The sequence below is a fragment of the Hesperophylax consimilis genome, chromosome 20 (genome assembly GCF_061612785.1).
Source record: "Hesperophylax consimilis isolate HC1 chromosome 20, BYU_Hcon_1.0, whole genome shotgun sequence".
In the NCBI taxonomy this organism is placed as follows: Eukaryota; Metazoa; Arthropoda; class Insecta; order Trichoptera; family Limnephilidae; genus Hesperophylax; species Hesperophylax consimilis.
Genome location: NC_142855.1, coordinates 22,200,413 through 22,213,848, shown reverse-complemented (window position 1 = coordinate 22,213,848; position 13,436 = coordinate 22,200,413). Strand labels below are relative to the sequence as shown.

Here is a 13,436-nt window from a genome sequence, read left to right as displayed (position 1 = left end):
ATATGTGAAAAATGTTGTCAAAAATGCTAACCAGATTTGTACTTAATTTTTTACTCCAACCAAAGAAAAATTGAAAGAAGTCGATATTTCGCAAAGACGTTCGTTTTATTTGGGAAATTTGAAAGAAAACTGTTTCTTCACTTTTATCTCGTTCATAAAAGATATAAATTATTTTTAAAGTTAATATACGCGAAATATTAATTATTCATTTCGATGAATAATTCATGAATTAGTAAAATCTCAAATTGTAATATTGAAGACAATATTAGGGATTCTTTAACGATAATTTGAAACAGAAAAATCATAAATAGATACGGTAAACATCTAGGACAATCTAGAAGCTATGGAAATAAAAAATCCCTAAAAATAAAAAAAAAGCAATTTCCTCAATAAACAATTAGACAAATAGTCATATTCCCCTCCCCTCTGCCCACTTTCACCCCTACCCCCCCCCCCCCCCCCCCCCCCCCCCCCCCCACAAAGTTGATGTTCAATCTCCCTTTTCTATCTCACCTATAAATATACATTGTTACTCTGTTATTTTCTTTTATTTTTTTAATATTTATTGAGTAAATAGAAACAATTTGTACAAATTTAGGGTAGTCCCATAAAGCTGTTATATGGCAGCTTGTCTGTAGGTTCTACCAATTAAACATTCTACTAAAAACAAGTTAAACAAGTTATATAGGTAGATATATCAAAAAAATTCAAGGATACATGAAATTTTCATACATTAGCCACAGCTTTACCATTTTAGGGCATAGTCGTTTTTTTCAAATTTAAGATTTTTATTGATTTTATTGAAAATCACTGGAATTATATATTCAAGAGTACAGCTTCCATCTTTATTTAATATTCGAGGAGTTTTTAGACCCTTTCCTTCTTTAAATCTTGTGGTATGTTTGTGTACCAGTGGGTGTTTGTATTAGCTTTCCCCCATGTTATCCATAATAATAGTGAACCAAAGGAAACATTTTATTGTAAGTAGACTCTCTGATCCATATAGGACTTTTAAGTTATGTCTTTGATTGTAAATATTAGATGTGATAATATTTTTTACTATGGCAGTTTGTAAATTTTGAATATATTTAATGTAAATAGTGCTTGCGTGTCCCCAAGTTTGAATTCCGTATCTAAGGATGGATTCGACCATAGAAAAATATAAGAGTTTGAGAGTGCAATGAGGCAAACTAACTTTTAAATTGTAAAAGTTACAAGCTAAGGATCTGAGCTTGTTACAGATTGTTGCCACTTGTTTATCCCACTTAAAACAATTATTCCCAAATAAGTATATTCATTTATGAAATCAATTTTTTCACAGTCGCAAATATTAACAATTTTTCTATGTATACAGTCAAAACTATGAGCGGTTATTTTAGGTATATTCCACATTTTCAATCTCGGTGATCTTATATACATGCATTTAGTTTTTTTTTTGTCCAACATCATGGGTCCATTTGAGAAGCTCGTTAAAGTCTCTTTGTAATTCTTGTATAGCTATTAAGGGGTTTTCATTGGATACTACAAGAGCAGTATCATCAGCAAAAACGAATCTACGAGCTTTTTTTGAAAATCTTACACAAAGCAATAACAATTTAATATATAAATTTGGACCTAGAATTGACCCTTGCTGTACTCCTGATTTGATATATCTTGATTTACTAATTATATTTAAAATCTTCACACTCATTTTTTCTATTTGATAAATAATTTTTGAAGAATAAGAGGAGTTTACCCCGGATTCCTATAATTTCAAGTACCAGTACAGTTGTTTAGAGTTAAGTTGTGAATTTATATAATTAGAAAAATTTTCAAGCAATTTATCGCAACGTTTTTTTTGAAAACCATACTGGCATTCATCAATAATACTCTAAGATTTATTACTAAGATTTTTTAAATATTTATCTAAATTTATAGATATACCGGTCGGTGGCCGAGTTGACATCGCGTTTGGGTCCCACCCAGGCGTAGTGCGTTTAATTCCTCGGCTGGCTAAGTCCTCCATCACAGTACAAGCAACATTTTCAGCTTACTGTGGTAGTAGTAGGAGATTTTCAAATATTGTCAGGTTATTCGTAACCCGGGAATGTTTGTCTTTCTTTTTAAAAAAAAAAATTCTAATGCAGGTATTATAGAAATCGACCTGTAATTATTTATTAAGGAGTGATTTCCATTTTCTAATGATAGGCCTTACAATGCTATATTTTAATTCATCAGGAATGTGGCTCGTATCAATTATTCTGTTTATTAAGTGGGTAATTACAGGAATAAGTACATACTTTTTTAAATCATACATACGAATTAAATGTACGCCTGGTGTCTTGGAATTTTTCATACCTCCGATAATTAATTCAATTTGCTTTGCATTTGCTCTTGGTAGGTACATTGAATGAGGTAAATATTCCTGCACGTATTCAGACACTCGGACATTACATTCATGTAGTAACTTATTTACTCCCTCATTAAAGAAGTCTGCAAAATTTTCTGCCACCACCACATCTGTCGAATTAGACTTTAAGAAATATTTTCATATGACTTCATCACAACCGGATTTATCTTTCCTTCCTAAAATTTTATTAATTTCATTCCATGTTTTTTTTAATGTCTTTGAAACAGTGATTAAATTTATTGTTATGGTATATTTTTTTTGTGTTTAATATTAGTTTATTTAATTTATTTCTGTATTTCTTGAAATCGATTTCATACTTTTTGTTAGGTGAGTTGTCCATTTCCTCCAAAGAGTATATTTCGTGTTTGTATATTTTCAATGAGGCTCTCATTCATCCATGTTTTGGTAATTCCGATGGTTATTAGTTTTTAATTTTGTGAAGCTACTTATTTCATAATTTTTTTAAAATTTTGATTTAATTTCTTCATTTCATTCCAGTCGGTGATTGAGAAAAATAGTTCAACCTTTTTTTCGGAGAGTGCAGTATAGTAGTCAGCGTGCGATTTGTCTGAAGTGTGTTTATCGTAGGTAGAGAAATAAATCAATTATGTAGTGGTCAGCTATTATTGATTCACATACGCATGAACTGATTTCAATGGTCTCCCTCTCTCTTATACAGATATGATGTAGACAAGTAGCCGTTTGACAATACTGCTTCTCGTGTCGCATCGTTTATAGTTTTAACCATTCCGAAATGAGCCATTAGATTTTCATATTGGATTACTATCGCTTCGAGTTCATTTAATATGTTTATGTTCATATCACCAAGTGTTAAAATGGATTCTTTAATGTCAATATTGCCCAATATAGTTTCCAGCTCATGAAGAAATCATTTTTTATTTGTGTTTGGTGGTCTATACATTGCCAATAGATGGATCCGTTTATGTTTGTAGATAGAAATAGTTCCGTAAACGCATTCAAATTTAGTTATTTCTATATTTATTTTTTCAAATTTAAGATGATCCTTCACGTATACAATAATTCCGCCTTATTTTAGTACGACAAAAGTAGTGAGAGTTAAAAGCCGATATTTTGTAGAGATTTAGATTATTTTCATTTATCGACGTTTCACATAGCGTGATTATGTCAATATTTTGCAAGGAACTAGAAATAATTAGGAGGAAAGTATCTCAATATTTTAATAAGGATCGAATATTTAGGTAAATAGCAGTTATATTATTATTTCCTAATACATGTTTATTGGACCAGTTTTCAAAATTGTGAGTACTTTCATTATCAATTTCTGAGGTGTCAAAATCTACGTTCAAATCACCCATATTGAATAATATTTTAATAGGCGGCAATAGTATGTAAATAAATTGTTTAAATATTTTTACCGAAGTAAACATTACCAATATATTCCTAGTTAGATTTTTTCTTTGTTCAGAAAGTTGTTGGTTAAATAATTGATAAATAAATATTTTTTCTACTTGTATGAGTATACCTAGGATAAACTAACGTCAATATACATTTCAATACTCCCGTGTTAACACTGTAGTTACCGGACAATAAATTAGAATATAATATATTTAAAGAATAAACAAATATCAAGGATATGAGATACTCATATTTCGGAAGTAAAAGATATACATTATTGTGCTTATCAGAAGAAGATGTTAAGAATTTAAATACAGTGTTGGTTAAAAGCATTGATTTTTTAGAATAATAATACATATAAATATACCTAATCATAGTTTATGCGACTTTGCGCGATACGCATCATCTCTTTAAAGTAAGTGCAGTTTGTGTTGTTTGCTTTATGATTATTGTTAAGGCGATGCCATCCGTAGTGTTTCTGCTATCGTGGTACGAGAACACCCCGTCAGATGGAATGCAGGAAAACACTTCTTCTTCTTGACATATAAATTTATTAATTCACAGTATAATTGCAGAGGATCTTATTTTCCTCTGCTAAAACTTAAACTGAAAGAAATAAAGGTCTGGTTTCCTTTATTCTTCAGTTTTCCCTAGGTTTACATAAACCTAGTAATTATCTCACGACTGACTGCCTAGGTACGCATGTACCTACCAGTTATTTCAACACTCGCTCCTGCGTAGGTACGTCTGTACCTACCCGTTATAGCAACACTGCAATACTGTCCTTTTTCTGGGAGGTATCTGTATTTCAACTAAATTCTGAAGGACATTTTACCAAAATAAAGATGTTCCACCCGCTCGTTGGCAAACAACATTCTTAACATAAAATAAAATGCACTTAACTATTCTTAATGGTACAGACGTGACTTAAACAATACAAATATTTTAAATGAATTATTCTAAGGCAGATGAAACTTTATTTGGGGCTTTTATTACTATGGGACAGGGGTGGGAAAGGTATTGGAAAATATTTTTAGGCATAATGGTTTAACTAGGGTCATCATAAAATAGAGAGCGAACAGCTCTATTTGAAAGCTGCCGCCGCTTGGAGTAAAACGTCACTAATTCTTAAATCATAAATGATACACAAACAAGACAATATATTTATAAAAATACCAGGCCAATGAATTGTTTTATTGTAGGGTCGAATCTGCAAATGTGGGAAATTATGCTATCTTTGAAAATACGAACTGTGGGAACGGGCCTCCTGAAGGCTAAATTTTATATTTTATTGAGCAATATGTAAAATTCGCATTCTGGAAGATACACGTAGTAATGCAAAATCATGTGTTTTTGATTTGAAAATTTGGTCGCCTAGAAATGTTTGAGATGCTTTAATTAAATACTGCGAGTAGAATACATGTTGGCCTTTGAAAAAATCGATTATTTTTTAGATAAGTTTTTTTATAAGCCCAGAAAAAAATAATGTATAAGCCTATGAAAACTGCTTTAAAGTTCAAAATCTCCTACTTACGAACCCATTTTCGGTTATTATTTTATTGTATAATGTGGCAAATTAAGTTATTTATAAAATGATCGGAAAAAAATTTAATATTTATGCCTGAACATCCAGAAAATAAAATAAAAGGCACTTATTGGCCATGTTTTTTTCTTGCATAAATCAAAACAGGCGGATGGTGTTAAGCGGGAATTTAAACCTTATCGCCATCTACGTAAGGGTTGTTATTGATAGCAGCTCAATTTAAAATATTACACGACGTAGTGCATCGCCTTCAGTGTCATCTTAAAAGTAGTGTTTTGTTATGCATTCTTTCCATTCGTGATCCTTAATTTTGTAATTTAGGTTTAAACATTTTTACTAGTTTTACAGTGTTTTTTGTATCATTTTCTATAATATCTTTGTTACCATCATTTTGGGTTTTTAAAGCCTCGATTATGTTTTCTTCTGTCAGATCTGCCTGTAGATTTCTTACGAAAATGTTGGGGTTTTTCTTTTCTAGTTCTTCCGCAACCATATTTTTTGGAGAGTTTTGTTAATTTCATCGTCATTTCGTCTGATGTCATATTCGTATTTTCACTTTTAATAATCAATGAATATTTCGATTCCGGGATTTCTTTTAGTCGACTTGCATAGGTTTTTTTTCATATAACTCGAATGTTCAATTTTTTTTCTAATTTTTCTATTAGTTTGGTTTGCAGAGATACGATCTCGTTTTGAAATGAAGTTTTTTCGTGCATCCATTTTTCTTCTAGAAGTTTGATGTTTGGTAGAAATATTAGAGATTTCAAGTTTAATATTCTGTATTATTGTAGCACGACCAAAATGGGTTGGGTTTAATGACCGCAGCCTCCTCACTCGCGGCTAAATACTAGTAACGGTGTAACAATACTCTAATATTGTAGGGCGAACCGAAACCGGTTGGTTAGATATAACGAAAATATACAAAAAGTGGTGTTAAAACAAAGTTAATTTATTCTAATTATTACAATGATGTACGAGTATATCCACAAAGTGTTTGCTAAATATGAAAGTTAATTTATTTCTGTTTATCATTATTTAAATGATTTATTGTTATTTTAAAATCTTCTTCTTTAACATTTTCGTTAAAATAAATTCTGTGTTTTTCTATTTTTATTTATTTTTTTATTGAATGAATTATTAATACACATCAACAAACAAGTCCTGCTAAGCCAATTGAATTGGCTTGTCAACAGGTGCTTAAAGTTTAGTTACATATATTTAACCTTATTCATAGACTTACATTGCTTTATAGTGTCAAGTAAAAAATTAAATATCTTCGGTTTGTTTTATTCAAACGTTCTCTGTCCGTACTTATTATTAAATTTCGGAACTATTAACCCGTCATTGCGCGTGAATCTAGTGCTGTATTTATGTACTAATTTCTCTATGCTGTGGGGTAAATATATGAAAACCAACCAAAGTAATGCATATAAGATCACCTAATGCCAAATTTCAATTTAATCCTAATGTTAAATATGATTTAAGATTTTCACGGCCAAAAGTATTTTTGTTATTTGTTTTTAGGGTGTTTTTATGCCGTGTTGCTCTAACTCCTTCTTTAGCCAACGTTTCGGACAACATTACAGTCTCCATCCTCACATGTAAATTTGATTAAAGTCAATTTGCATGAGTTCAGTTGCAATTTTTAGATCTTTATGTGAGACCAATGCCGTATCATCTGCGAATACAAAATGTTTAACAAAAGAGAAAAAAAGAATTCATTATAGTTACATAAATTATATACTGTGTAGGTCCCAATATGGAACCTTGTGGAACTCCTGCAGATACATTATTTTGTTTTACTAAAAGAATTATTTATTTTTATACATATTTTTCAGTCTAATTTATTTAAAAATTATCTCTAAAATAATCTTTAAATAAATTAAACACGTTTCCTATTATTACAATTTTTTTTCTAGAGTTTCTAGCAGTTTTTTTAGAGTTAATTGTGTCAAAAGCTTTAGAGTTATCGATAAATAAAACAAAACATGTAATTTATTATTTAATTGATTATTTATGTAATTAGAAAAAACTTGCAGTAGTTTTTCAGTTTTTTTTTTCTTTGGCAGTCATGTTGATTTGGATCTATGATAGCGATTTTTTCAATGTTATTATTTAATTTTTTTGATAAAAATTTTTCGAGAATTTTTTCTAATGCAGGTAGTATACTAATAGGCCTATAATTTCCCAGTTCAATGTGTTTTCCACCTTTAAATGTGCTTTTAGAGTTTTTCATTTTTTTTTAACAATGTTTCCAATCAGTAGCTCTTGGTATAAATAAACTGTGAGGTAGTTATTTCAGTACTATATTAGTAGCTTTGTGATTGCATTTGTGTAACATGTTGCTGATGCTATCCGAGAAGTAATTCACAAAATCATTTGACACAGAATACTCAGTTCTATCTTTTAACATATATCGTGTTATAGTTTTATCACAATCGTTTTGGGTTTACGTCCTAAAATGTTATTTATTTCGTCCCAGGTTTTTTTTGTATCATTATAACAGTTTTTTTTTATTTTTTATTATAGTTGTTAGTTTTATCTTCATTTATAAGTTTATTGACAAGGTTTCGTGATTTTTTGTATTCTGTTTCATATGTTTTGTTTGTTGGTGTACTTTTCCATTTTTTATATAGTTTATCCCTTTTATTTAAATGACATAGTAATTCACTGCTTACCCATTGATTTATTGCATAAGGACGTGTTTTCGGTTTTTGCACTATCGTTTTAGAACTACTCTTGTAAAATATCCTTTTGTGTGATGATTTGAATTTACTTATCAGCAGATTATACCTGACGTTTATGGGATTTTAAATTAATAGCAGTGATAGAATGATCGGCAATACTGTTTTCACAGACGCAAGCAGTTATTTTCTTGCCTCTAAATTTGGCAAATATATGGTAAATACACGTGCGAGTAATTTTTCCATTTAATACAGCTTCTCTGGTTACTACATTGATGCATTTAGTTAAATAATGGTTAGTAACTAAGTTTTCATATGAAGTTATAATATAATCTTGTTCATTAAGCAAATTTAGATTTATATCTCCAAGTAAGATAATATTTTCGTTACTATTAATTGTCTAAAGATATGATGATAATTCCGTCAGAAATGAAGATTTACTGAAATTAGAAGGTCTATTAGATAGCTATTAAATTGACTTTAATTTTGTCCTGGAGTATGAGCTTTCCTGTTATATTTTCAAAATGTATTGATTGTAAGGTTTTTTGTCTAAATTCAAATTTGTTTCTTGTATGCAATATAATACCTCCTCCTGACTTATCAGTCCTGCAGTAGTTATATGCATTATATCCAGGAATATTGTACATACACTTACTTTCAGTTTGAATAGATGTTTCACATTGCATCAGAATGTCAATATGCTTCAAACAATTAAATTAATATATATGCAATATATCCGAATATTTTTGTGTAGATCTTATATTTGAATACAAACAAGATTATCAGAAGTATTTGTGTTTTGTTTTTTTATCCAATCTTCTAAATTATATATGTACTAATGTACGAAAATGTATTCTGCGCCATTTAATTCATAGTTGAATTTGATGCAGGACAATAAGATGCTGATACGAAGTTTAGTCTATTTTGCACATTGAAATATTTCTATAAGAAATATCTCTGTATAATTCAGTATAAGGTTCAAATTAATACTCGATGTAATTACATTTTTTTTTCTAATAACTGTACATATTTATACTTTAGCAAAATACAGTAATGAACAGTTATTATACATTTATTCTTCGGAATAACTTTATTGAGTAAAACCTCAAATTGTAATATTTAATTATTGAAGACAATATTAGCGATTTCTAAACGAAAATCTGAAACAGAAAAATCAGAAAAGGATACGGTCACATCTAGGACTCGAACCAAGGACCCTTGTCTTGCCGGGACAGTGCTCTACCACTGAGCTAATGGGACCCTATCCCCCTCGATCACTTTTAACTGTATCATACTTCGAATAAGAACTACCAACATTGTCTTCATTTTTTCACTGCACATTTTTATTGGCAACTATCTTTATGCATGACATAAGTCAATAGATGTCGCACATTAAAAAAAAAAAAAAAATAAGATAGGTTTATCTAAAAAAGACGCTGTCTAGATCGTTACTAAATCTGCTTCATTCAAATTGTTTCCTTTTCCTATTAGTTTCAATAACTTGGAATTCATTAGAGAAACGTTTGAACCCGAATCATAAATTCCATATATTTCTAATTTACCATTAATTAGTAGTTTGACTTTTATTAATGGTGTTGCTATTCGTTATTTTGTCATTTTCATTTAAGAAAGTCTATCACTAAATTGTTTACATGGTTAATTATATTTCTATTAAATTTTTCATCCTCCAGCATAAGTCTTCCGGGTGGTAACGAGTGACCTTATTCATCTTTTCACAAATTTTACTTTTTTTTCTTCATTTTTATTAGTCCCTGCCTTTCCAAATTTTCTCTTAGCTAAGAAGTTTTTTTTGTTGACCATTTGTTTATACTTGCTTATATCACTAAACAAATTCACAGTATCTTGTAATCCTTATCTGTCGAACTTGTTTGTTGACCATGTGTTCATACCTGTTTACTTCACTAAACAAATCCACAGTATCTTCTTTATCGATCTTGTTAAGTATGAATTCTGGCAGTCCGGAAGCAATAATATCTATCAAAGTACCGTTGTCGATTGATCTTCTCATATCCAATAGAAGTTTTTCTTTTCTCATAACATAATCCAACAGAGAACCACCTTTGTATGTAAACAAAGGGGCATATGTGCCATAGGTCCTCTCTAGTCCCAGTTGCATTGCAAACACATTAGTAGTAGAAAGAGAACTTTTCTTCTTTTCTTAATACGGATTTCATTGTTCACTGTTTGTTCATTTACATTCATGGACATTAGGGTGTCCCTTATATTTCAAAGTTTTTATTTTCTAATGCATAGGTCTTAGTTTTGTTTCTTTGCTTCTAAAACACTCGGATTTTTTTTTACCTTATTTGGAGCACGATAACCCGTGCCGACTTGCACCGAATCATGTTCATACAAGTTGCGCGGAAGTAGCGGCGCGCACTCGCGGTATCTGTCATTTGTGTTCAGTTATTCTCGTGATTATCACGTATTGTTTTACATTTAAAAGATGGCAGTGGGATTAAGAAGCAATAAAAAAAGTTTTTTCTTAGTTGGTGACGTAAATTATCAAATAACAGGCGCAAAGTTGCCGTCTAACCGGCAAGTTCTTGCAGTACTTTTTTTTAACATTCGCGAAGTTAAATTGACTGTTAGTGAAAGCGCGAATCTCGTCATTCGAGAGTGTATTATATTTTGGGAAAAAGCTAGAAACCCTACCAGAGCTATACCTAACTGTGTAAAAAAACTTGTGGATCTTCACCATGCTTGGAGGGAGTTGCAAAAAAAATCCAAAAAAAAAAACACTTGTTTACAAGCGCCGTGAGGAGGACTTTCAAAACAATTTAAACAATATATTCGATATAGCACACGTTGATGCTTTGGAACGGATGAAAATAGAAGAAGACAAAATATTTTTACAAAAACAAAGAGAACCAGGCCGTCCAGGATGCTTAGCGGGTGTAGACAAAAAGTTAGCCGAAAAAGAAGAAAGGACAAGAGAGAGAAAATTAAAAGAGAAGAAAAGACATGAGCAAATGTGTTTCGCGAGTTTATCGTCATCTCTTACTACACAAAATTTTATACAAACACAAGGACATACCGATCAACATACCAGCTCTGAAGAAAGCCTCGAGGAACCCTTGCCAACCACCTCTCAAACGGTTTCTGAAACTACTGCAAAAAGAGGACGGAAAAACTTTATCACGCCTAAGTTAGTTGCAGCTTTAGATAGATGTCAATTAAGCATAAGGGATTCTGTCTATATTCTTCATGCTGTAGTAGAAGCGCTAGACCTTAGCTGTGATGATTTTCCGATAAACAAATCATCCATTCAACGCATTCGCACACAGAGTAGAAAAGATAGAGCGGAATCTATAAAATCAGATTTTCAGGATAATATGCCTGAAATGGTGACCGTTCACTGGGATGGGAAATTATTACCTGGACTGGACGTGAGAAGTTCTAAAGAAGAACGCCTGCCAATTCTAATTTCATTTGGAGAAAAGGAACAACTGCTGGCTGTACCCAAACTGGAGAGCTCTTCCGGCCAGGATCAAGCTAAAGCTGTGTTAAACGCACTTCATGACTGGAACATCGATGACAAAGTTCAAATAATGTGTTGTGACACAACTGCGTCTAATACAGGGCGATTGAAAGGAGCCTGTGTACTTTTGGAACAAAGACTAGACAGGGAATTACTACTCTTTGCTTGCCGCCATCACGTTTACGAACTGGTTTTGAAATGTGTGTTTGAAACAAAAATCCAACAAGTTACTAGTAGCCCTGATATTCCAATGTTCAAAAAGTTTAGAGACAACTGGAAAACTATTAATCCTGCTGCTATTGAAACATACACCGATATCGTCACACAAAATTTTTGTAATACAACAATAGAAGAACTGTTGACATTTTATAATCAAGAACTGCAAAAAACCATTGTAGGTACGTGACGATTATCGTGAGCTGATTCTATTATTTTCTTAGGAGGTGATAATGAGAAAAAAATTAATATCAGACCTCCTGGAGCGATGCATCAAGCAAGGTGGATGGCTAGAGCTATTTACTCTTTAAAGATATGTTTGTTGCAATCCCAGTTCAAAATTAGCGCCAAGGATAAACGAGCACTTCAAGACGTTTGTTTATTCATTGCGGTTATATATGTGAAACCATGGCTTGGATGTAGTCTGGCGGTAAAGGCACCAAATCAAGATTTGTGCTTTTTAAAGAGGAATATGAAACTGTTGACAAATTGATCTCCAAAGCAGCCCTGAGCAAGTTTAGTCAACAACTTTGGTACTTGTCAGAAGAAATTGCCGTTTTGTCACTCTTTGATGATGAAGTTAATACACAAACCAAGGGAAACATTGTAGTGAACTTACAAAGAGAGAGTTTGTATGATTCTGGGAAGAGATACATTCCATCGAAAGAAGATATGTCTGATTTTTTGTATGGTAAGTAGGAATACATAGTTTTATTTTTTATACTGTTTTCACTAAACTGATAATAAAACTTATTTATTATTGCAGGAAAATTATTAAGTGATTTTGTGTCTGTCAAAAGCACAAATTTATTTTCTCGATTAAAAATGGATGAGACCTTCCTCCAGAGACCCGTTTCTACGTGAGACGAAGATGTTGCCTATATAGAGGCAAAACGAAAAGGGGCAGTTAATGATACAGCTGAAAGAGCTGTAAAACTTATGCAAGATTTCCATGGTTTGATGACTGCAAATGAAGAACAAAAGCAATGCAACTACGCTGGCTGTGTGCAAGAGAATAGAAATCTGTATCCAGATTGTAAAAAAGAGACCCTCAAAGGAAAATATCCTGCCTGATCTGTAATTTTATCTTCTTTTAATAAATATTCTTTTAAATATAAATATTTAAACTGCTTACTTTGTACTGTTCATGATTTATTCCTTCTGTGTACTCCCTGTGTGTAATAAAAGTTTATTATTATTATCATTATTTCAATTGATTTCAATACATAACGGAAAGGGTTAAAAACAGCAATTTTCTAAATCTTCAGAGCTCTGTCGGCACGGGTTAATGTTGACGTAGGAAGATAAAATTTTGCATTTAAGTAAGTCTGGGTATGCATTTTGATATCAAAAAATAATTTTTTTTCAACCATATAAGGGACGCCCTAATGGACATTTTGTTTAATGTTTTTTTCACTATTTTTAACAATTTCTCCTTTATATTTTTATTCTATTAACTATGCTTGTATAATATGTAATGTTCGGGTAGTGTAGGATATACCAACCTCCCCACATTGCTGTAAAAATAATTATTTTATTTAATAATGTTGTATTCTAATTGAGTTTTTTTGTTTCAGTGGAAGCGGCAAAAATTCCCGTTTCCATGTAAGTTCTTAATCAATGTATAATTAAAAAATGAAATAAACTTTAAAAATTATTTTTTTTATAAATCAAAAAGCCAGGAAAATAATCATTTTATACATGAAAAAAGACAATTCACAATGC

At 31.2% G+C, this 13,436-nt stretch overlaps 1 protein-coding gene across 4 annotated transcripts in view; it reads left to right on the top strand.

Moving 5' to 3' along the window:
• The window catches only part of LOC149414337 (uncharacterized), an 85,195-nt gene that overhangs the window by 16,137 nt on the left and 55,622 nt on the right, over positions 1-13,436 (top strand). For all 4 annotated transcript variants that reach the window (XM_089644289.1, XM_089644288.1, XM_089644287.1 and 1 more), the window contains exon 2: positions 13,289-13,316. In XM_089644289.1, coding sequence (XP_089500415.1) covers positions 13,289-13,316 — 28 coding nt within the window. The remainder of the gene's footprint in view (positions 1-13,288; positions 13,317-13,436) is intronic.